This window comes from Tenrec ecaudatus, chromosome 13 (assembly GCF_050624435.1).
Source record: "Tenrec ecaudatus isolate mTenEca1 chromosome 13, mTenEca1.hap1, whole genome shotgun sequence".
Classification (NCBI taxonomy): domain Eukaryota; kingdom Metazoa; phylum Chordata; class Mammalia; order Afrosoricida; family Tenrecidae; genus Tenrec; species Tenrec ecaudatus.
Window position 1 is genome coordinate 107,351,059 of NC_134542.1, and position 21,688 is coordinate 107,372,746.

The 21,688-nt window shown below is 42.8% G+C and overlaps 1 protein-coding gene across 2 annotated transcripts in view; it reads left to right on the forward strand.

Moving 5' to 3' along the window:
- The window catches only part of IMPA2 (inositol monophosphatase 2), a 70,920-nt gene that overhangs the window by 42,611 nt on the left and 6,621 nt on the right, over positions 1 to 21,688 (forward strand). For both annotated transcript variants that reach the window (XM_075530008.1, XM_075530007.1), the window contains exons 4-5: positions 821 to 866; positions 2,818 to 2,926. In XM_075530008.1, coding sequence (XP_075386123.1) covers positions 821 to 866; positions 2,818 to 2,926 — 155 coding nt within the window. The remainder of the gene's footprint in view (positions 1 to 820; positions 867 to 2,817; positions 2,927 to 21,688) is intronic.

Genomic DNA, 21,688 nt, shown 5'->3' on the forward strand with positions numbered 1-21,688 from the left:
GACCACTCTTGAATCTACTACGAGGAAATAGTCAACTACTATCCTTATCAGAAGGGACTGGATCCTACTTGTGGGATAAACAGTGGTGACTGTTTGCTCTAGATGGCTGATAACCCTTAGGGAGAATAATCCCCTGATATACTTCTGTTGACCTCCAAGTGTGTAGTCATTCGCAAGCAGGTAAAGTTGGCATATATTTGGGGGAGACAACTTGGGAGAAATCATTATGTTTCCCACACCCTTTTTCTGCTGGTTTTTGAATTCTAATGATGTTCACTTAAAGGAGAGAGATCATTTTGAAGACACTGAGCAGCCGTAACAAGTCTCAAAATTGCAAGATGACAGCCACCTTCCCACGTCTCCTGCTGTTGGCCCGGTAGAGCTGCGGTAGGAGCAGGGCCAGGAGAGGATGCTGTTGTTATCTGAAGGCAGGCCAGGCTCAGGCCTGTGGCGCTGCTTCTCTGTCTTTCCTCATCCCCAGGATGCAGGTCCCCCTTTTCCTGGAGCTCTCTGATATCAGCGCAACTAGATCTTTGAATGACATTCTTAATTGGAGGGGCATCATTGAATTACATCAGTTTTGTTTGACTTTGAGACTGTTTGCTTTCAAGTTAGGTATCTGCCAAGCATGGTCAGCTCCTCTTCTTGTGTTGCACACAGTTGTGAAATTGTGGAAGGTAATTAAAGAAAGCCAGAGCCTCACGTTGTAGAAAGGGCCCTCTCTCTGCCAGCGACAGTGCCACCCAGGAACTGCCGAGTCCGTAAAGTTGGGCAAAATCATTTTTGTTCTTCAAGTGTCATCCCCCTATTTTCCTTGCAGATTCCCAACCGTGGCTGTCAGCATCGGGTTTGCTGTGAACCAAGAGGTACTTGGCATCCACCCTTCTTGCTTCTCTCTGAGAGCCCGTGACTGCGTGCTGTTTATGTCTCTGCTTTGTGCTTCCACCTCTGGGCTCTTGTTTTTCTCTCCTCACCATATGCACTAATCTAATTGTGTGTTTTTCAATCTTGAAAGATAAACTCAAGGAAGTGAGCCAACCCAGGCAGATTTGGGTGTGGCTGGGTATTGCATTGAAAGTTTCTGTAGGAATCCTGCCTGCGTGGCACAAGTTTGGTCTCCGTATGATCCCCGAGCTTGCTGGCCTGGTCATAAACAAAGCAGCAATGTGATTATTTCAGGGTTCTCCGAGGAGTCCTGGTGATGTAGCGGCATCAGCAGGTCAAGTCCACGAGTCCCCTCACATGAGAAATATCACAATGTCAGTTCCTGTAAGGAGAAAGTGCCCCATAAACCTAAAGTACATCTTCAGGGTCTCTGAGTCAGAATGTGGATGGTTGGTTTGGTCCATACCTTCTAATCCAACAGTGTCAGAGGGCCAGCATACCAGACTGAGGATGATGGGTTAAGCTTTTCAAATCAGTTTAAACTATATCCCGTAGAAAAGTCTTTACTGTCTTTGCACTTCCGGTGGCCCTATTACATAGGGCTAGATGCGCTGTGTTTTCAGCGGAATCCCTGAAATTAGCAAAAGGTTTCTAGCATGAAAGCAGAAATTTATGCTTATCGAAGAGTGTTCAAGTAAAAAACCAAACAAACCCAGAAGTTTTAATGCTGTCCAGGGGCTGACCAGGATTGCCTATGGGTGAAGTGTGTTTGTAGTCTTGTCTCGTCATGGCCAGGGTCCCAGTGACCTCTCTCCTCCCTGCCAGCCAAGCCTCTGGGTGCCCCCCTCCTCCCCCTCTGCACCCTTCCATCTGCATACTCCACAAATGCAGGGCTCCCATGTGGCTGCCTGGATCTACCGCAGGCTCAAGCACCAATACAACACGAAGGTGGCTGTGGATCTGAGAATTGCATTGAAGCTGAGTACGTGGGGAGGGGCACGGGTAAACATTTCCTCTAGGTAGTGGGTTATCAGTAAACCTTGATTGACCTATCCCTCTGGAAACCAGCCTTCCTCTCCGGGCTCTGGACCCAGTCTCCCCCCAAGGGCAGTCAGGACCTTCTTTCGGTATTTGGCTGGGTGCGTCTCCTCAGTGCCCAACCCCAAAGCCGATCACACTTGTTGTGGTCACACCTGCATGGTGGGCAGCACAGAGAGGACAGTGACAAATGCCGGGGGAACAAGCGCTGAAGGAAGTGAGGGAGCATGATTGCCTTGGGTTCCTCATCACCATTTCTCTCTTCCTGCTGGGAGCTTCCGGTCTGCTCTTCTCGCCAGTCAGTGAGGCAGCTGCTTGCCCCCGTGGGATGAACTTCTTTGGGAAATTACTCTTCCTGGGGCTGTCCTTGGTGTCTGTGGCTCTGTCAATGTTACAGATGGGTTCATAATTCATTTTGCACCAGCCACTTTGAAGATTTCCTCTGCGGGACACAGGAGCCCTCCCATCTCCACCTACGCACACACACACACACTCACACACATGCGCACACACACACAGCCATACACACACTCACATACACACTCACACACACACACTTACACTCACTCACACACACGCGCGCACACACACACAATAAGTCTTCCTAAAGCATTCTTTTTTCCATAACTGTTGGTTACCAATGCTTGGTGACTATATTAATGTCAATATTACTTTATTGCTATTGAATATAGTTTTTTAAATACAGAGGAAGTTGTATTTTTTATCCGGGTCTAACAGTGAACCTAGATAGTGCTTGTTTAAAATGCCTTCTCAGAACATACCGTCCAGCACGTAAGCCACGGCAGCGGCTTAGCACTTGCAGTAGCTTCGTCTTTGAATGTCTGTGTCAGTGAGTGACTGCACTTGGTTTGTGCCCTGCCTCTGTTTTCACAGCTGGAATTCGGCGTGATCTACCACTGCACTGAGGAGCGCCTCTACACAGGCCAGCGCGGTCGGGGAGCTTTCTGTAATGGCCAGCGGCTCTGGGCCTCCAGAGAGACAGGTGGGCCTCTTGCCACTATCTCAGCTTACTGAGGGAAGATGTAAATGGAATGTGCCCTGAAGTCAACGTTGCACCAGACAGCAGCAATGATCTCCTGCTGGTGGTTTGGTCTTTTTTAAGGGACATTATAAAACACCCTTTAAGTAATTCCTTTTCTTAATGTGGTCACGGACATTAACTAGATCCATTCTACTTTGAACTCCAAACTTCCATCTTTCAGACTAAAGGAAACTCATTTGCAGCCATGGTTCGGTCGTAGCGGGCTTGGGAAATACACGGCCATCAACAGAGGGACAGTCATGCTGGCTTCCATGCTGAGGTGGCTCAGCCAGGCCCTGGTCCCCACCTGCAGTTCACTCTCTGGCCGCAGGAATAAGTCATGTAAGCAAATGATGTTTTCACACATCAGGGAAGTGTCTTGAACATCGCAGTATTATTCATTCAAGGTCTCAGGGACCCCCAGCAGCTTCTATAAAGTCTCCTATGGTATCTAAGCTCCTTGTACCTGCCATCTCTGAAAATGCCAATTTAGGGTTTCCTCCGACTCTTGCAGCTTTTCTACCTTACTGTTTAAACGACTGATATGCTACTGCTGTTGTGTTGCATTGTGAGTCAGGTATAGTGGGGAACCCAAAAGTTAAGACAGGGGAGAATAGTCCCGAAACAGTTGCATGAGGATTAGCACGTAATCAGAAGCTGGGTCAAATGAAAAGGAATGTGGCATCAGGATCAGAGGAAAGCATATTTGTAACCTGCACTATACAGACGGCTTGCTGAAAGTGAGGAGGACTGAGTGTACCTGCTGATGGAAGTCAAGGATTGAATCTTTTTTGGACTATGGATTACAACTCAGGGAAAAGGAACCCAACATCTTTACAATTGGGCCAATGGTAACATCTTGTAAATGGAGAAAAGATTACAGTTGTCAACTTCATCTTACTTGGTTGGGTTCACAATCAATGTTCATGGAAGCAGCAGTCAAGAGATCAAGCAACACACTGCATTGAGTGAATCTGCTGCACAAGATCTCTTTAAGGTCGTTATTTTGAGGACGAAGGTGTGCCTGAACCAAGCTATGGCATTTTCAGTGGCCTTATCTGCATGTGAAAGTTGAACATTGAGTAAGGAACACCAAAGAATCAATGCATTGGAGTTATGGTGTTGGTGAGGATGATCAAATTTACCATCGACTCCAATAGAGCAACTGAACCTGTCTTGGAAGAAGTAAAGCCAGAAAGCTCTTTAGAGGCCAAGATGGCGAGACTTTGTGTCAGGGAGAGCCCGGTCCTTGGAGAAGGACATAATGCTCTATAGAGTCATGGGGCAGTGCAAAAGATGTTTGGCGAGATGGATTAAGAACACTCGTAAGAAAAAATTTTAAAAATAAGAAGAAGAGCACTTGTGAGGGTTGCATAGGACTGGACGGTGCCTCATTCGTCCGCTGGGTAGAGGGTCGCGATGAGGCGGTGCCTCATTCGTCCGCTGGGTAGAGGGTCGCGATGAGGCGGTGCCTCATTCGTCCGCTGGGTAGAGGGTCGCAATGAGTTGCAGTGGACCTGGTGGCCCCTGCAAACAGCACAGCAATAGCTCCCTTTGTCCATCTTTTTATGCTCGGAAGAGTAGAAAGCACAGCTCCTGTGAACTGGCATGTTTCTGAAGCTGAATGCCCCCAAATCACCGCTGCCACCCGTTATTTCCATCCAGCATCATCCACCCGTCATCAGCTTCAGCCTGCAGGTTTCAGCACTTCCGCGCTGGCCTTCATCTCACCAGCAACCCTCTGTATGCATTCTCTTCGTGTACGTGCGGTTGGCATGCAGTAGATATACCAATTGTCATCCCCACTGTTGTAAATGTTTTGCATCAGTCATTTATGTTGTGCAACCATCCCCACTGTATTTCCAAAAGTTTTCCTTCACCCCAAATTTGGAACTTAATGCACTTTTAAAATAACTCCACTTTCTGTCCTCCCCACCACCTCGGATAACAGCTGCTACAGGTTTCTCTCTATGCATTTTCTTATTCTAGATATTTTGTGGGGAGAGGGATCATGTAGTATCTGCCCTTTCCAAATACTCTTTCCCAGTCCTTTTCTTGCTTCCTTTCTTTATTGTCTCTCTTTATTCTGTCATTTCCTCCTCTCTGGGTAACAATCATGTTGCCTACCTAGACGGCCTCAGAAGCCGTGAAGAGGCATCGCTGTGGTCCCTGCACTTCAGTGCTTCGCTGTTAGTGAGTGAGCCTCTACAGCACTGAGCACAGAGTACTCCCAGTGAGCACAGAGTGGGCCCGTGAGAGCCCCAGGAGCACACCATGCTCTCAGAGCAGCAACAAGGAGTCTTGCAGCGGGGCCATACCTGTACCTGTTGCGTGTACCACGTGAACACGAAGAACAGAACTGCTGGGAGATTCAGGGGGAGGGAGACACAGAAGTGGCTATTGGGAACATCGAAGAACACCACCCAGAGCAGAGAGGAAGGATGGAAGCCACCAGAGGCTTCCCAGGTAGAAATCAGCAGGTCTTGCTACCCATTCACTTCTTCTAAATACCAGAGGGATTTCAGAGCAGTTTCCAGCTGTGTCCCATTTCTCTCTCTCCCAGAAATGTTTTGTTTGGCTGTGTAAAAACTAGCCTTAATTATAATGTAGTATGCTATTAAAATTTCTTTAGATGAACATTGTTCTGTATTCCATATGATTATAATACTAACCTCTATTTACAAACACTCCAGCTTCCTGATTGACTAACTGTGTAGCGTAGACATTCGTTACAACTGCGTGGAATGCAGGCTCTGGCTCATTTCAGCCTCACAAGAGCAGACACTTTATCTGGTCCATCAGTCGGCACTTGAGAACTGTGATTAAAATGAAGATGTGTATTACTCAGCTACTGTGATAAGACCTGCCCTCAGCAATAAGAGGACATCGTCTCCTTTACACCATTGCTGTACTCATGGTCCCCAGCCCTTCCCAAGTCGCCCATCTTCCAAAAGTTTATCTATTATTATTGTTATTTTAAAAATTCTGGTGTGTAAGGCCCAGCGTGTTCCTGCCACCCACAGTGGTTTCCTTCTTATGGTGATTGGATTTCTGTAGAAGGTGTTATCATGCACCCGCTAGCAGTATGGCCTTTACTGGTCCTACAACTCACTGTCAAGTTCAGATTCTGCCAGCTTCCACGTGTATGACTTACTTGCACAAGCTCATGAACCTCTCTGAGCCTTTGCCCTCACATATAAAATGAGGATGATAATAATAATAATTTGAGGATTAACTCTTTGATGTCTAATCTTAATAGAAGACACCTGCATTCTCATCGCTTTTGTATTCTGTATGTTCCAATGTCTTCTTTTGATTAAAACACTTTGTCTTACTTGTCTGGGGCTACCATAGCAGAAAGACCACATAGATACCCTTTCACTTTACTAATAACAAGCACACTTATTCTCCCAGAGCTTAGAAGTGTGCATTCAGGGACCGGACGTGAACGGAAGGCTTTCTCTGTGTGTGAGCTCTGGAAGAAAGAAGGCCCTTGTCTCTCTTCGTGTATCTCGGCATCAGTCTTCCCCTGGGAGCAGACTCCCAGAGCAGGGATCCTGAGGCCAATGGATCCTCTCTGCTCCAGACTCTTTATTCGTGGTGGTGTTCAAGGTCCCTTTTGCGCCAGTCCGCTGGCTCTTGGTCATCAGGTCCATCTCGTAGGTAAAAAGGTAATGCAGGCCACACCCCAGGGACACGCCACACAGGGGGTCAAGACTGTACCCTGCCTGTGGGTGTTGCCTTCCACCCTAGTCCTGCCCCATATTTAGGATCAAGAACATAGCCTCGTGATCACTGGCAAAACTTAACCCTGCCTGCAAATGGAGGATGCTTACACTAGATCATGTCATGGAAGCGGGTTATATTCATTACTTAATTGCTGAGCAACATCAACACAATTACTCCTCAGCCACAACGAATCATGGTCTAGCCAGGGTTGACACACCATTGGGGCCATTTACTTAATTTAGAGAAATTGATTTTTAAAGCATTTACTTTATGTAAAAGAAGTGTATCTTTTCAAAGCCAGATGCACTTTAGTCCTCACAGTAACAGCCTTGCTTCCCAGCACTCTAAGAGGCTTGCGCCATAGATTTCCCCAATGCAACTCGTCTTTTGGTTATTTAACTACTGCTTCCATGAGCATTGATTGTGGAGCCACGCAAGACAAAGTTTTCGACAACCTCAGCCTTCTCTGCATTTATCATGAGGCTACTGTTGGTCCAGTTGTGAGGATTTTGGTCTTCTTTACACCGAGTCTTCAGCAATACATACTGAAGACTGTAATTCTTCATCTGCATCAACAAGGGTCTGAGTGACTGACTGTGTGTTTGGCACTTTGCCATTTAAGTAAAAAGTACTGTGTGCCCTCCAGATGGCAGTGCTTTGCAGGGCTGAGCCAGTGTTTTCCAGGAGTCTCCACGTGCTCCCAACCCGTGTCCCAGATATGGTGCTGTTTCTCCAAAAGCCGGAGTTCACTGGTCTAGGGACCAAGGGGTGGAAATAGGAGTGGCACTGTGCACTAATTCTTTAATGATGTACTTGCAAAATTTTGCTTCCTTTCCAGCAACCCTAAAAGCTACAGATAAGGAAGTCTTAGTTCCAAAAGGAACAATGTTGCCACCTTTAGACACAATATTGACGCCACTGCGTTGCATATTCAGACTGCCACGTGGCTGCTTTGGGCTCCTCCCCCCTCTGGATCAACAGGCAAAGAAGGGAATTACTGTATTTGCTGGTGTGTGGATATTACATCATGGAGATAACAAATAGTATATATGGAATATAGGGAATTCTCTAGTACTTGGGATTCCCAAGTCTCATTTTTAGTCTCTTAGTACTACCACATGACTACTAAAGGCCCCAACCCTTCAGGAATGATGGTTTGGGTCACCCGTCAAGGAAAGAACTACAACCAGATGAGTGGTATGCTGAAGGCAAAGGGAACATGGAAAGGGTGGTGGAAAAAAGTAGTTCCAAATACCAGCTATAACTTTTTGCCCAGTTATAGAAACAACAAAAAAATTATCAGTATTTTATTCTTACATGCATGTGCAAGATGTGAAACAGGCTAGTGCATTTTCAGCTGTTTGTCGATTTTAACATGTTAGGTGCAAGTACAACTTTGTAATTTTCTTTATTTGGAGATGGTTTTGTTTATGGCTTAAGTAGCCAAGTACAGGTGCCACGTTCATAAGGGGTAAACTGTGATGGTTAAGGTGTATATATGTACCATAGTGCATTCATCTGTTGATTATGAATTTATATTATTTCCACCTCTTGTGAATAGTGTTACAATGAACATTGGTGTACAAGTCTTTTTTTGAGTCTCTGTTTTAGTCTTTTGAGTATATATCTAGAGGAGGAATTGCTGAATCGTATCATAATTCTTTTCATTTGTGTGTGTGTGTGTGTTTTTTAGCAACAGTCAGACACTCTTTTCCACAATGCTTGTACCATTTTTTATTTCCACCAGTAACGTATAATGGTTCCAATTTCCCCCCATCTTTGCTAACATTCCTTCTTTTCTTTTTTAAAATCTCACTCAGCCTACAGAGAGGACAGTGGTATATCTTTGTGCTTTTGCTTTGCGTCTCTTTGATGAGTAATTAGGCTGACATTATTTCATTTGTTTGATAACCATTTGAATAGCTTCTTTGGTGAACTGCCTTTTCAAGTCCTTTTGCTTGTTATGTTTGGGTTGCTTTTTGTTGTTGATATTATATATAATTATGTGTTATTATATGCATAATTATATTCATGTCAAATATCTGATTTCCAAAGATATGCTCTCACTCAATAACTTGTTTTTTAACTCATTTAATAAATACTTTTGGTGAACCAAAGCTTATTTTATGAGATCCTATTTATTTTGTCATGTAGTGTTTTTGTTATTGTGCTAAGTAATTCATTTTTGAAAGCCAGGTCTGATGGGTGTTTCCTCTGGTGGCTCTTTTAAGAATTTTAGTTTTTATTTGTACATTTAGGTCCTGAATAATTTTGAGTTATGCGGTTTCTTTTTGTTTTCTTTCTTTTAGATTATTTTGAAATATTATATAAAGATATCTTCCCTGATGTGGACAATTTTTTTCTTTACGTTCTTCCATTGATTGTAGAGATAAGAGGTTACTCTCCTCCTTAGTCTGTTTTCATTTAATAATTGTGTATATGCTTCATTTATGATTATTTTTGGCTACTTTTTAGTTTGAAATTTGTTTTACAGAATGCGAGGGGTGGTGATTTTTGTAGTTTCCTACTATAGAGCTCTCTCTCCTGTTTGTGTGTGTGATATTAAAAAAAACTGACTAAGAAGGGATGCCTGCTGGGTAACTTAAAGAGTTCATCAAGATTAGTGTGCACTAATTTAAAAAAAAACCTTTTATTGGGGGGATCATAAAACTCTTATCATAATCCATCCATCCATCCATCCATTGTGTCAAGCATATTTGTTGTCCTCATCAGTCTCAAAACATTTTCTTTCTACTTGGGCCCTTGGAATCAGCTCCTCATTTTTAACATTCCCTCCCCACTTCCCCCATAAACCCTTGATAACTTAAAAATTACTACTATTTTGTCATGTGTTATACTGCCCAACATCTCCCTTCACCCACTTTTCTATGGTCTGTTCCCCAGAGAGGGGATTATATGTAGATCCTTGTAATTGGTTCCCCCTTTCCAACCCACCCTCCCTCCACCCTCCTGGTGTTGCCAGTCTCACCACTGGTCTTGAGGGATTCATCTGTCCTGGATTCCCTGTGTGTCCAGTTCCTATCTGTACCAGTGTACATTCTCTGGTCCAGCTGGATTTATAAGGTAGAATTGGGATCATGATAGTGGGAGGTGGGGGGATGCATTTAAGAACTAGAGGAAAGTTGTATGTTTCATCGTTGGCTACCCTGCTCCCTGACTGGCTCATCTCCTCCCCGTGACCCTTCTGTAAGGGGATGTCCAGTTGCCTACAGATGGGTCTTGGTTCCTCACTCCACACTCCCCCTCATTCACAATGATATGATTTTTTGTTCTTTGATGCCTGATACCTGATCCCATTGACATCTCGTGATCACACAGGCTGGTGTGCTTCCTCCAAGTGGGCTTTGTTGCTTCTGAGCTAGATGGCCGCTTATTTATCTTCAAGCCTTTAAGACCCCAGATGTTATACCTTTGGATATCTTGGCACTATCAGCTTTTTTCACTACATTTTCTTATGCACCTGCTTTGTCGTCAAGGATCCTGTCAGGATGGTGACCATCATGGAATGCCAGTTTAATAGAACAAAGTAGTCTTGCATTGAGGGAGTACTTCAGTGGAAGTCCAATGTCCATGTACTACCTTTATACTAAACCTATAAATATATGCACATAGACCTATTTCCCCATCATTATATATAAATATATTTACATATGTACATGCCTTTATTTAGACCTCAATAAATTCTCTTTGCCTCCTAGTTCTTACTCTATTTCCTTTTACTTTCCTCCTGTCCCACTATCATGCTCAGCCTTCATTTGAATTTCAGAAATTCCGCTCGGTTACATTGCCCTTGATCAAGTTCTGCCAGGCCTCTTACACCCTCCTTGCCACCAATTTTGTATCACTTGTTGTTCCTTTGTCCCTGTGTTTTTGTTAGCACCACTTCCTTTCCTCCACTTCCCCGGCTCCCATGTCCCCCCAGAACCATCTGTCCCATTGTTTTCTCCTCCAGATTATTTATCCCACCTATCTTATATATATAGACCTTCAGACATAATAATATGCACAAAAACAAGATAAGGCAAAACAAAGCAACAAAAGAAAACAAAACAACAAAAACCAATGACAAAAAAAAAAGCCTGTAAATAGTTCAAGGTCTGCTTGTTGACCTTTAGTAGTGTTTTCCAGTTGAGTCTGATGGGGTGCTATGCCCTGGCCCCAAAGTCTATTTTTGGTATTCCCTCAGGACTTCCTTGTTCTGCTCCCCTTGCTGTTCTGTTGCACGCCCTTAGTGTTTTGCCTCGGTGTGGTGGGGTCAGATCAGGCACAATTCCCACACCGTGTCTCCAGTGTTGTCCTCTGTAGGACTATGGGTCAGTGAAGGATGTTGTGTCTCCTGGTGGGGCTGGCCAGATGGTCTTCTCTGTGGATTGGCTGCTCTGAGTGGGGATATCATCCTCAAGGCTTGGTGGGCCAAGATGTGCTCCACTCTCTCTTCTTCCACCTTCATTTGCTCCCATGTGCTCTGACATGTCCTTTCCCGGAGCTGTATCTTCAGTGCTGTCCTCTGAAGTAAATTCTTCTGGGGGAAGGAGGAGTTGTCCATGTGGTTGGTATTGGGGATGGCCCTCTGACCCCTCTACTGGTTCCCCGCTTCATGCTGTATGTTGCATTCACATCTTGGAACACATGGTTGAAGTCTGGCCCCTCTTTCCCTGTGGAGATGTAAACAATACCCTCCCCTTGGGTGGGTTAGTCCCTGCTCCCCTCTACCCATTTTCCCCCTTATTTCCCCCTCCTTTTTAGTTGGCTACCATAAGTATCCCTGGATTTGGTCTGGCCCCTGCCAGACCCCCTGGACCTCACCCAGGATTGTTTGTATATAGTAACTTTTTCCCTATACCCCCTTTGCATTTTTTTAAGCTTAACTCAGCAGACTCATGTTGTACTTGTTCTTTTGTGCTTGGCTTACTTTGCTTAGCATAATTTCCTCCAGTTCTTCCCATGTGGTGATGTGCTTCATGCAATCCTCACTGCTTTTTAGTGATGCATAGTACTCCATTGCATGTTTGTACCACATTTTTTTAATCCATTCATCTGTTGATGGAAATTTGGGTTGTTTCCAACTCCTTGCCATTGTGAACTGTGCCGTGAAGAACATTGGAGCACAGATGTCTGGCCATGGTTTGTTTCTTGCCTCCTCTGGGTATATATCCAGTAGGGGGGTTGCTGGGACGTATGGTAGCTAAATTTCTATCTGCGTGAGAAATCACCAAATAGATTTCCACAGTGGCTGTACATACCTACAGATTCATCAGCAGTGGATGAGAGCTCCTGTCTCACCACAGCCCATCCAATACTTGCTGCTTTTTTATTTTTTGAATTGGGCTATCTTTAAGGGTGTTAGGTAGTATCTCATTGTTTTAATTTGCATTTATCTTATGGCTAAAGATAAGGAACATTTTCTCATATGTTTATTGGCCATTAAGATTTCTGTCCCTGTGAAACTTCTGTTCAGGTCCTTTGCCCACGTCCTTACTGGACAGTTAATTTTTTTCTTTTGGAAGCTAGCAGAGTATTGTAGATTTTATCAATAAGGCCTTTGCATGATATGTCATTTCTAAAGATGTTTTCCCAGTCTGTGGGCTCTCTTATTACTCTCTTGGTGAATTCTTTTAATGAACAGGTGTTTTATCTTGAGTATATCTCACTTGTCAATTTGTGACTCATCTGTATTTGTGTACTTCCCTATTTCTGATAGTCTGTGTATCCCCTGTGCCAAAGTTCTCAGATTGGCCCCAATTCCCTCATTGATGGCCCTAATATTCTGAGGTTTTACCTTGAGGTCTGTGCTCCACCTTGAGTTTATTCATATGCATGGAGTGAGATAAAGGTCTTGCTTAATATTTCTGCAGGTAGATATCCATTTTTTCCCAGCACCACTTGTTGAAGAGGGCATCTGCTTTCCATTTGATATTTTTTGGGCCCTTATCAAAGATCAGTTGTCTGTATGCTGATGATTTTATTTTTCGGTTTTCAGTTCTTTTTCATTGGTCTGAGTATCTGCCATTATACCAATACCAGGCAGTTTTGACCACTGTTGCTGTATAATAGGTGCTAAAGTCAGATAAAGCAAACCTTCCCACTGTGTCCTTCTTCTTGAGGAGTTCTCTGCTAACAGGGCTTCTTCCCTCTCCATATGAAGTTGGCAATCAGTTTTTCCATTTCTTTGAAGAAAGATGAGGGTAATTTTATAGGGATTGCATTCAATTTATAGTGCCTTGTGCAGAACTGACATTTTTACTATATTGATTCTTCTAATCCACGAGCATGGTTCTTCTTCCATTTGTTGATGTCACCCATGCTTTCTTGTGTTAGTGTTCTTTTAGTCAGGTATATCCCTAGATATTTCAATTTCTGCTTGACCATTGTGAAAGATACCACTTTTTGATTTCCTCTTCTGTGGTCTTATCTGATTTGTATAGCAGTCCGATAGATTTCTGTTTGTTCATCTTGTATCCTGCTACTCTGCCACATTCTTCTATTGCTTTCAGTACTCCACTTGTGGAGCCTTTGGGATTTTCCATATATAAAAATATATCATCTGCGAATAATGATGGTTTCACCTCTTCCTTCCAGAGGCGAATACCTTTGATGTCTTTTCTTTGCCTTATGCTGTTACTAATATCTCCAGTACGATTTTAAATAAGAGTGGGGACAAGGTGGTATCCTTGTCTGGTTGACTTTCTCAGTGGGATTGTGCTCATCTTTTCTCCATTGACTACCACGTTGGCTGCTGGTTTTTCATATGTAGCTTGTATTGTCTTGAGGAATTTCTTGAGTGTCTTAAACAGGAATTGGTGTTGGATGTTGTTGAATGCTTTTTCTGCATCTATTTATATTATGTTGTTCTTTTAGTTTTTCATATCAATGTCGTGAATGATGGTAATGGTCTTTCATATGTTGAATCATCCCTGCATCCCAGCCATGAATCCCACTTGGTCTTGTTTTATATACTTTTGTATTCTATTGGTCAATATTTTAAGAATTTTTGCATCGATGTTCATTAGGGCTATTTGTCTGTAGTTCTCAATTTTTGTGGGATCCTTGACAAGTTTCGATATCACAGTTATACTAACTTTGTAGACGTTTGGGAGTGTGCCATCTTTTTCTATTTTCTGTAAGAGTTTGTGTAGGATTAGTGTCAGTTTTTCCTTAAATGCTTTCTAGAATTTTCCAGGGAAGCCATCTGGTCCAGGGGAATTTTTTTGTTGGTAATCCCTTGATAACTTTGTCTATTTCTTCTGTTGCTATGGGTCAGTTAAGATTCTTGATGTACATTGGGGATAGTCTAGGGAGGGTTTGTTTTTATAAGAATTTGTCCTTGTCTTCCAAGTTGTTGAATTCATTTGCGTATAGTCTTTCATAGTACTGTGTAATTATACTTTTGATTTCATTAGGGTCCATTGTAATGTCCCCTCTTTCAATGCTCATCCTTGCTATTGAAATTTGTTCCCTCCTTTCTTTTGGTTAGGTTTTTCAGCGGTCGGTTGATTCTGTTAATCCTTTCAAAGAACTAACTTTTAGCAGCATTAATTTTTTCTATAGTTTTCTTATTTTCCCTCTCCTGAATCTCAGCCCTGATTTCTATTATTTCTCTTCTTTTGCTATTAGTAAGATTGTCTTATTGATTCTGCTCTAGTTGCTGTAAATTTTGTGCAATCATAAGTCTCTCTTTTTCAGGTGTACATTTATTTCTATGAAACTTCCTCTGATAATTGCCTTTGCTGTGTCCCATAAATTTTGGTATGTTGTTGATACAGTCACTGAAGATAAATGGGTGTATAAGCAAATGTGGTGAAGAAAGCTGATGGTGCACGGCTATCAAAATATATAGCATCTAGGGTCTTAAAGGCTTGAAGGTAAACAAGTGGCCAGCTAGCTCAGAAGCAAAAAAGCCCACATGAAAGAAGCACATCAGCCTGTGCGATCACAAGGTGTTGAAAGGACCAGGTATCAGGCATCATCAGAACAAAAGTATCTTACCATAGTGAATGAGATGGGGAGTGCAGAATGGAGACCCAAAGCCCATTTGTAGGCCATTGGAGATCCCCTTGCAGAGAGGTCTCTGGGAGGAGATCAGCTAGTCAGGTGCGATGTAGCAACGATGAAACATACAATTTTCCTCTAGTTCCTAAATGCTTCCTCCCCCACCACTATCATGATCCCAATTCTACCTTACAAACTGGCTAGACCAGAGGATGTACACTGGTACAGATAGGAACTGGAAACACAGGGAATATAGGGCGGATGATTCCTTCAGGACCAGTGGTGTGAGTGGCCATAGTAGGAGAATGAAAGGAGGGTGGATTGGAAAGGGGGAAACGATTACAAGGATCACCATGTGACCATCACCTTGGGGGATGGAAAACAGAAAAGTGGGTGAAGGTAGACGTCGGACAGGGCAAGATATGACAAAATAATCATTTATAAATTATCATGAGTTCATGAGGGAGAGGAGAGCAGGGAGGGAGGGGGAAGAGGAGGACTTGATTCCAGGGGCTTGGGTAGAGAGCAGATGTTTTGTGAATTATGAGGGCAATAAGTGTACAAATTTGCTTTACACAATTGATGGATGTATGGATTGTGATAAGAGTTGTATGAGCCCCTAATAAAACAGTTTTTAAAAAAGGAAAAAAAATTAAACCCAGGAAAAAAATTTGGTATGTTGTGTTCTCATTCTTGTTGGTTTCTAGAAATTTCCTAATTTCCTCTCTGATCTGGGCCAGTACACACTCCTTTTGCAATAGAGTTATTCATCCTCCAATTGTTTGCTCTTGTTTTCTTCATCTTCCTTTGAATATGTTACTCCATTCTCTGCTCTTCTTCATAGTGTCTGCTGATAGGTCTGAGCATATTCTTATTTGGGAACCTTTATATGTGATTGCTTGTTTTTCCCTAGTAGCTCTCATTAGTTTCTCCTTTTCCTGAAAGTTGGTGACTTTTTCTTGGGATTCAGTCTAGCTGGTGTTCTTTCAGCCTCCTGAATGATTGGCTCGTTTTCGTTCATTAAGCTATGGAAGTTTTCCTCTCATAATTCTCTCCCTATGGTTCCAGATGACTTCTTTGTTTTTTCTTCCTCTAGTAATCCAATTATTCTGATTTTGTACTTCTTCATAGCATCAGACATAGGTCTTCGTTTTCTTCAGCTTCTCTGATGATCTTATTATATTTTGTTTACATTTGTTAAAGTCTGCTTGCCTGTCCTCTAGGTCACTCGTGTGGTTCTCCTTCAGTTGATTGGTGAAGTTTGTGAGTCTGTTACTGGTTTTTGTTATCTCGTTTCTAAGCTCTTGAATTTCCCCTTGGTGTATGGTCTTTATCCCGTCTATGATTTCATCCTTATTTGTATTGTTTTCCTCATATCCTGTATTACTCCAAGCAGCATTCTGCAAATTTCTTTCTGTTGCAGATCAAAGTCTGCTTCTTTTATCCATATTGTTAGGTTCAGGACATCTTCTGCCATTGATTTTTGTTTCTCCTGTTTTTCGGTGAGGTTGTTGGGGTTGATTGCTGTTTGTATTGCGTTAATTTGGAGGAGCTAGGTGCCATTTTCCAGGGAGTTGAACAACACTGGCTGTCTCTGGAATCTCATTGGAATGCTTCATCGAACTGCCCGCAGCTATTTTCACTATGGAATTATCCTTTCACTTTATCCTTCTGTGGCTTCACTCTTTCCCTATTCAATCATTATTTTGTTATTTGGAGGGTAAGTTGGATGGTCCTCTCAGGGGATGCTGTTAGGGTTGTTGTGGACTCACAAGGTTGGTGCTGTACTGGATGATCTGGAAGAAGCTGTGATGGTGTGGCACACAGCAGTTTGGGGCAGCGCAAAGGGCATGCAGGAGTTCCTGCTGCAGTGGGAGTGCCATAAAAGGCTGGTGGGTTGCCCGATTTGGTGTAGAGCACAGCGAATGGTGGGTGGAATTTCCCTGGTCAGGTAGATCATTGTGGATGTTTGGGTAGAAGTTCCCGCAGCAGCTTGGAACATGGGCAAGTGTTGGCCGATCTGCCTTAGGCCATGTGAGGCACTATGGTAGGCTGGAGGAAGTTCCCTCAATCATGTGGGACCACAGTGGATTGGTAGGACCTCCCCAAGCCATGCAGGCTGGATTTACCCCGAAGAAGTTCAGCAGGGTTTCCCCAGCCACATTTTAAGCACTGCGGAGGGTGGGTGGGTTGAATTTCCCCAGGAAAAAGGTAGGTAGAATTTGTCCTGGAAGACGTTGGGCGGGATATCCCTTGGTAGAGCTGGGCGGGCTTTCCCCAGCCTCGGGTTACACTGCAGATGTTGGAGCTCTCCCAGCTGGATTAAGGGCAGGCGTGAATACCCTATGGTAAAGCGAGTGATCTGGAGGTCGGCAGTGCCGTGTGAGGGAAAAGGGAAAAAGAATGAAAAAAAAACTAAGCCTGCTGCGACTGTGAGGGTACAGAGAAGAGAGGGAAACAAACGTACCTATAGCTGATCCCCGATCCCTTCCTGTGAGACTGGAGAGGTTTAATCCCTTCCCTGAGGTGGTGGCAAGCTGTGGCTGTGTTTTGATTAAGCCCATTTGCTAACTCCAAGTAATCCAGGCTCTGGCTGAAAGCCCCCAGCTCCTCAAAACCTGTGGACATGTGCCTACTTATCTTTATGATCCTCCTCCTATAACACAGCAGTGTGGAGTTTCCCTCTTAGTAATTCCCACAATGATTTCTGCAGTGGTCCTCTGGTATGTTACTCAGTCGCCATCTTCCCGGAAATCCCCCTAGTGTGCACTATTCCTTTCAGACCATACATATACCCTATACCAGCAGTTCTCAACTTGTGGGTCATGACCCCTTTGGGGGTCGAACGACCCTTTCACTGGTGTTGCCTGATTCATAACAGTAACAAATCTACAGTTACGAAGTAGCAACAAAAATAATTGTATGGTTGGGGGGTCACCACAACAGGAGGAACTGTATTAAAGGATTGTGGCATTAGGAAGGTTGAGAACCACTGCCCTATACCAAGGGCCCATGAATTGGTATGTGCATAGCCTCCTTTCTGTCTGTGCTGCTCTCACATTGGCCTACAGTGGTTTCCTGTGAATGTCTATTGATGGTTTTGAGTTCTTATATTATCAAGTTCCGTAGTTGGCTAATAGAGCCCTCCTCCTCCTTCTCCTCCTCCTCCTCCTCCTCCTCTTACTACTGCTACCCAGGTACTGAGACCACATGGTAAGTGGCCTTAAGAGGCTTACCCACCCACTTGTGTTTCGTGTTTGGATATATACCTTCTGGATCTACTTTTTTGTTAGATGATGTCCCCTCCGACTTGCTGTTTGTTGTTATGAAAGGACATTTGGAGAAATTTAAAGAGCTATGCTGCTGTTACATAGCTATTCCAATTCAGAACTTCCCAGCATTTTAATCAATCTTCATGTTTTAGGTTTGTGTTTTCAAATAGTTGATTATAAAAAAATAATTGAAGTAAAATTTAGATCCCCTAAAGTAACCATTTTAGTGTATCATTTAGCCCATTCATAAGGTTGCACAATTAAAACCCCATACACAGTGATCACTTTCTCCCTGTTCCCCCAGCTCCTAGCTCTGTCCTCTAGGGCCTGCCAACAGACTCCACACAGTATTTATAAGTGCCCCTGACACTTCAAGCCCCATGAGGACACCGTGTCATATGGCACCAGTGGCAGAGTGGTTTACCTGGCAACCTGAACCTGTTGCAGAATTTTTTTGTGTTACTTGAAAAATGAGCTGGAGTAGCACACCCACATGAAGGACGTTTCCTTTAATATCCAAAGAGGTTCACCAAATACTGTATCCTTTTTAGTTATTGGAGGGGCCAGATGCAATAGCTTCTCATTCACTTTAATGGGAATAACTCAGCATACCTCACACTGTACTCATAAATTTCTCTGGGGTAGCAGAGACCTGAATTTTTGCCAAATTACTGCCTTACTTCTTAGCATGCAACGTCCTTACCATTAAATGTAGAACCATTGTTAACTTATTCATTACAATGTCCAGTCAGCACAATGTCATCAGTGTAATGGGCCAGTGTAGCCTCTTGTAGAAAGGAAAGGTGATCAAGATCAAGTGAATGAAATGATGACATAATGTTAGAAAGTTGATATATTTCTGAGGTAGGATTTTCCATGGACAATGTTGGTAGGAGACTAGGTTTTTCTTCAAGGAAAACCAGCCTTCCCTTCATTCAAAGGGTTGGAGGATTTTCATAGAATTGGTTGAGGGTCGGGACTCTCTAGCAATTCAAGTTAGATTGCTGTTCACTTGACCTAGATTTTTCAGTTGTAAAGGGGTACATGAATATTGAGTAGATTACCTATATACTTTAATCGTAGAGATACCGTGCAATATCCATACAAATCAGACTATGCTGATTTTTTTATTTGACCTTCCTGTCCATTATGATGACCATTTTGTCTTTGTTGATTAAGCATTGCCCTTTGCCCCTTCCTTCATATGATTCTGGAGAAGCTGGATATCACATGATAGAGTTTTGCTAGACCAACAACATTTTCATTACAAATTCCTTTTTTTGCAACAACACTGGGATGTATCAAGATGGAAAACACAGAAATCAAAATTGATTTCATCTGTGGGAAGAAATGATGGAGAAGCTCAATAGCAGCAGCTAAAATGAGGCCAGTGCTAACTTGGGACACACCGCTAATTATTCATATGTAAATTCAGGTCGAATTTGAAGAAAATTAAAACAAGTCCACAAGAGCCAAAATAGGACTTGAGTTTATCCAACCTACATTTTGAGAATGTCTGAAGAATAGATTTGCTGCATTGAACATTAGTGACGGAAGACCTGAGAGGTTGTGGGTGGCCACCAAGAACATCATTCTTGAAGAAAGCAAAAGATCATTCAAAAGAAAGGAACGAAAGAAGAGATCAAACTGGGTATCAGAAGAGACTTTGAAATTTACTCTTAATCATAGAATAACTAAAACAAATGGAAGAAATGATGAAGTCCAAGAGCTGAATAGATAACTTCAAAGGGCAGCTCGAGAAGATAAGTTAAAATATTACAAAGAAATTTGCAAAGACCTAGCATTAGAAAATCAAAAGGGAAGAATATGCTCAGCTTATTGTAAACTGAAAGAACTCAAGGAAAAAAATTCAAGTCTCAAGTTGCAGTATTGAAAGATTTTATGGGAGAAATATTGAATGGTATAAGAAAAATAAAAAAGGAGAGATGGAAAGGATACAGAGTCATTGTATAAAAAGAATTAGTTGACATTATTTCATGAGGTAATATATGAGCAAGAACCAATGGTCTTGAAATGAGGTAATATATGAGCAAGACCCAATGGTCATGAAAGAAGAATTTCAAGCTGTATGGAAAACATTAGCCAAAAACAAGGCTCCACAAATTGATGGAATACCATTGAAATGTTTCAGCAAGCTGATGAAGCTCTGGAAGCACTCACTCATCTGTGCCAGGAAAGTTGGAAGACAGTTCTTTGGCCAGCTGACTGGAAAAGATCCTTATTTGTACCCATTCTAAAGAAAGATGATACAATAGAATGCTCAAATTATAGAGCAATATAATTTATATCACATGCAAGTAAAATTTTCCTGAAGATAGAAAGCTTCCAGAGGTCCAGGCCATATTCCAAAGAGGCTATTGAACAAGGGTTATATCATTGCTGATGTCAGATGGATTTTGGTTCAAATCAGAAAATAGAATGACGTGTAGTATATTTGTGTTTTATTGACTATGCTGAGACCTCTGACTGTGGATTATAACAGACGATGGATAGCCTTTGGAAGAATGGGAATATAGCACACGTAATTGTGCTTGTGTAGAATTTGTACATAAAGAGGCAGGTATGCCAACAGAACCAGGGAGTGCTGTATAGTTTAAAATCAGGAAAGGTGTGCATCAGGTGTGTATTCATTCACTCACTGTACTTATTCAATCTGAATGCTGAACAAATAATTAGAGAAGCTGGATTACATGAAGAATAATTTGGCATCAGGACTGGTGGAAGACTTATTAACCACCTGCATTATGCAGACAACACATCCTTGCTTACTGAAAGGGAGGAGGACTGGAAGCACTTGCTGATGAAGATCAAGACTTGCAGCCTTCAGTGCAACTCAATGCAAAGATGACCCAAATCCTCACAACTGGATCAATATTAACATCATGATAAATGGAGAAAAGGTTGAAGTCTTGCTTGAATTCAGTGCTCATTGAATGAGCAGTCAAGGGATCAAAGACACATCACAATGGTAAATCTGATGCATCATACCTCTTCAAAGTGTCGAACAACAAGAGGGTTACTTTGAGGTGCTTGATGTAAGCCATGGTACTTTTAATCACTTTATATGCGTGTGAAAGTTACATTCTAGCTAGGGAAGACAAAAAACTCCTCAAACACCCAGTGTATTGGAATTATGGTGCTGGAGAAGAATATTGAAAGTCCCGTAGGCTGACAAAAGGACAAACAAATCTAGCTTCAAAGAAGTACAACCAAGATGCTCCTTCCAGGCAACGATGGTGAGACCTTTCAGGAGACACCAGTCCCTTTAGAAGGGCATTGAACTTGGCAAAGTAGAAAGGCAGCAGTAAAGAGGAAGATCGTAAGTGAGTTGGATTGACACTGTAGCTGCAGCAACAGGCTCAAACATAAGAACAATTGTAAAGAGATGGCATGGGACCTGGCAGTGTTTCCTTCTCTTATGCACAGGCTCCTACGAGTCAGGATGGACCTGGAGGCACCCAACCACCACCACCACCACCACCATGAGATTCAGTGGACTCTATTGTAGTTAGCTGTCTTAATTCCCACGGCCAAATGTGGTATATAAAATATCTGTCACCGCAGTATTCAAGGCTGCTGGGCTCCATTCACAAATGTGCCCTTACTGCTCTAGTAAGCTCCAGGTGTGAGCCTATGGGTCTGAGCTGATAAATCCACACTAACACGCCAGTTTTACAAAGCCTTTTTGATA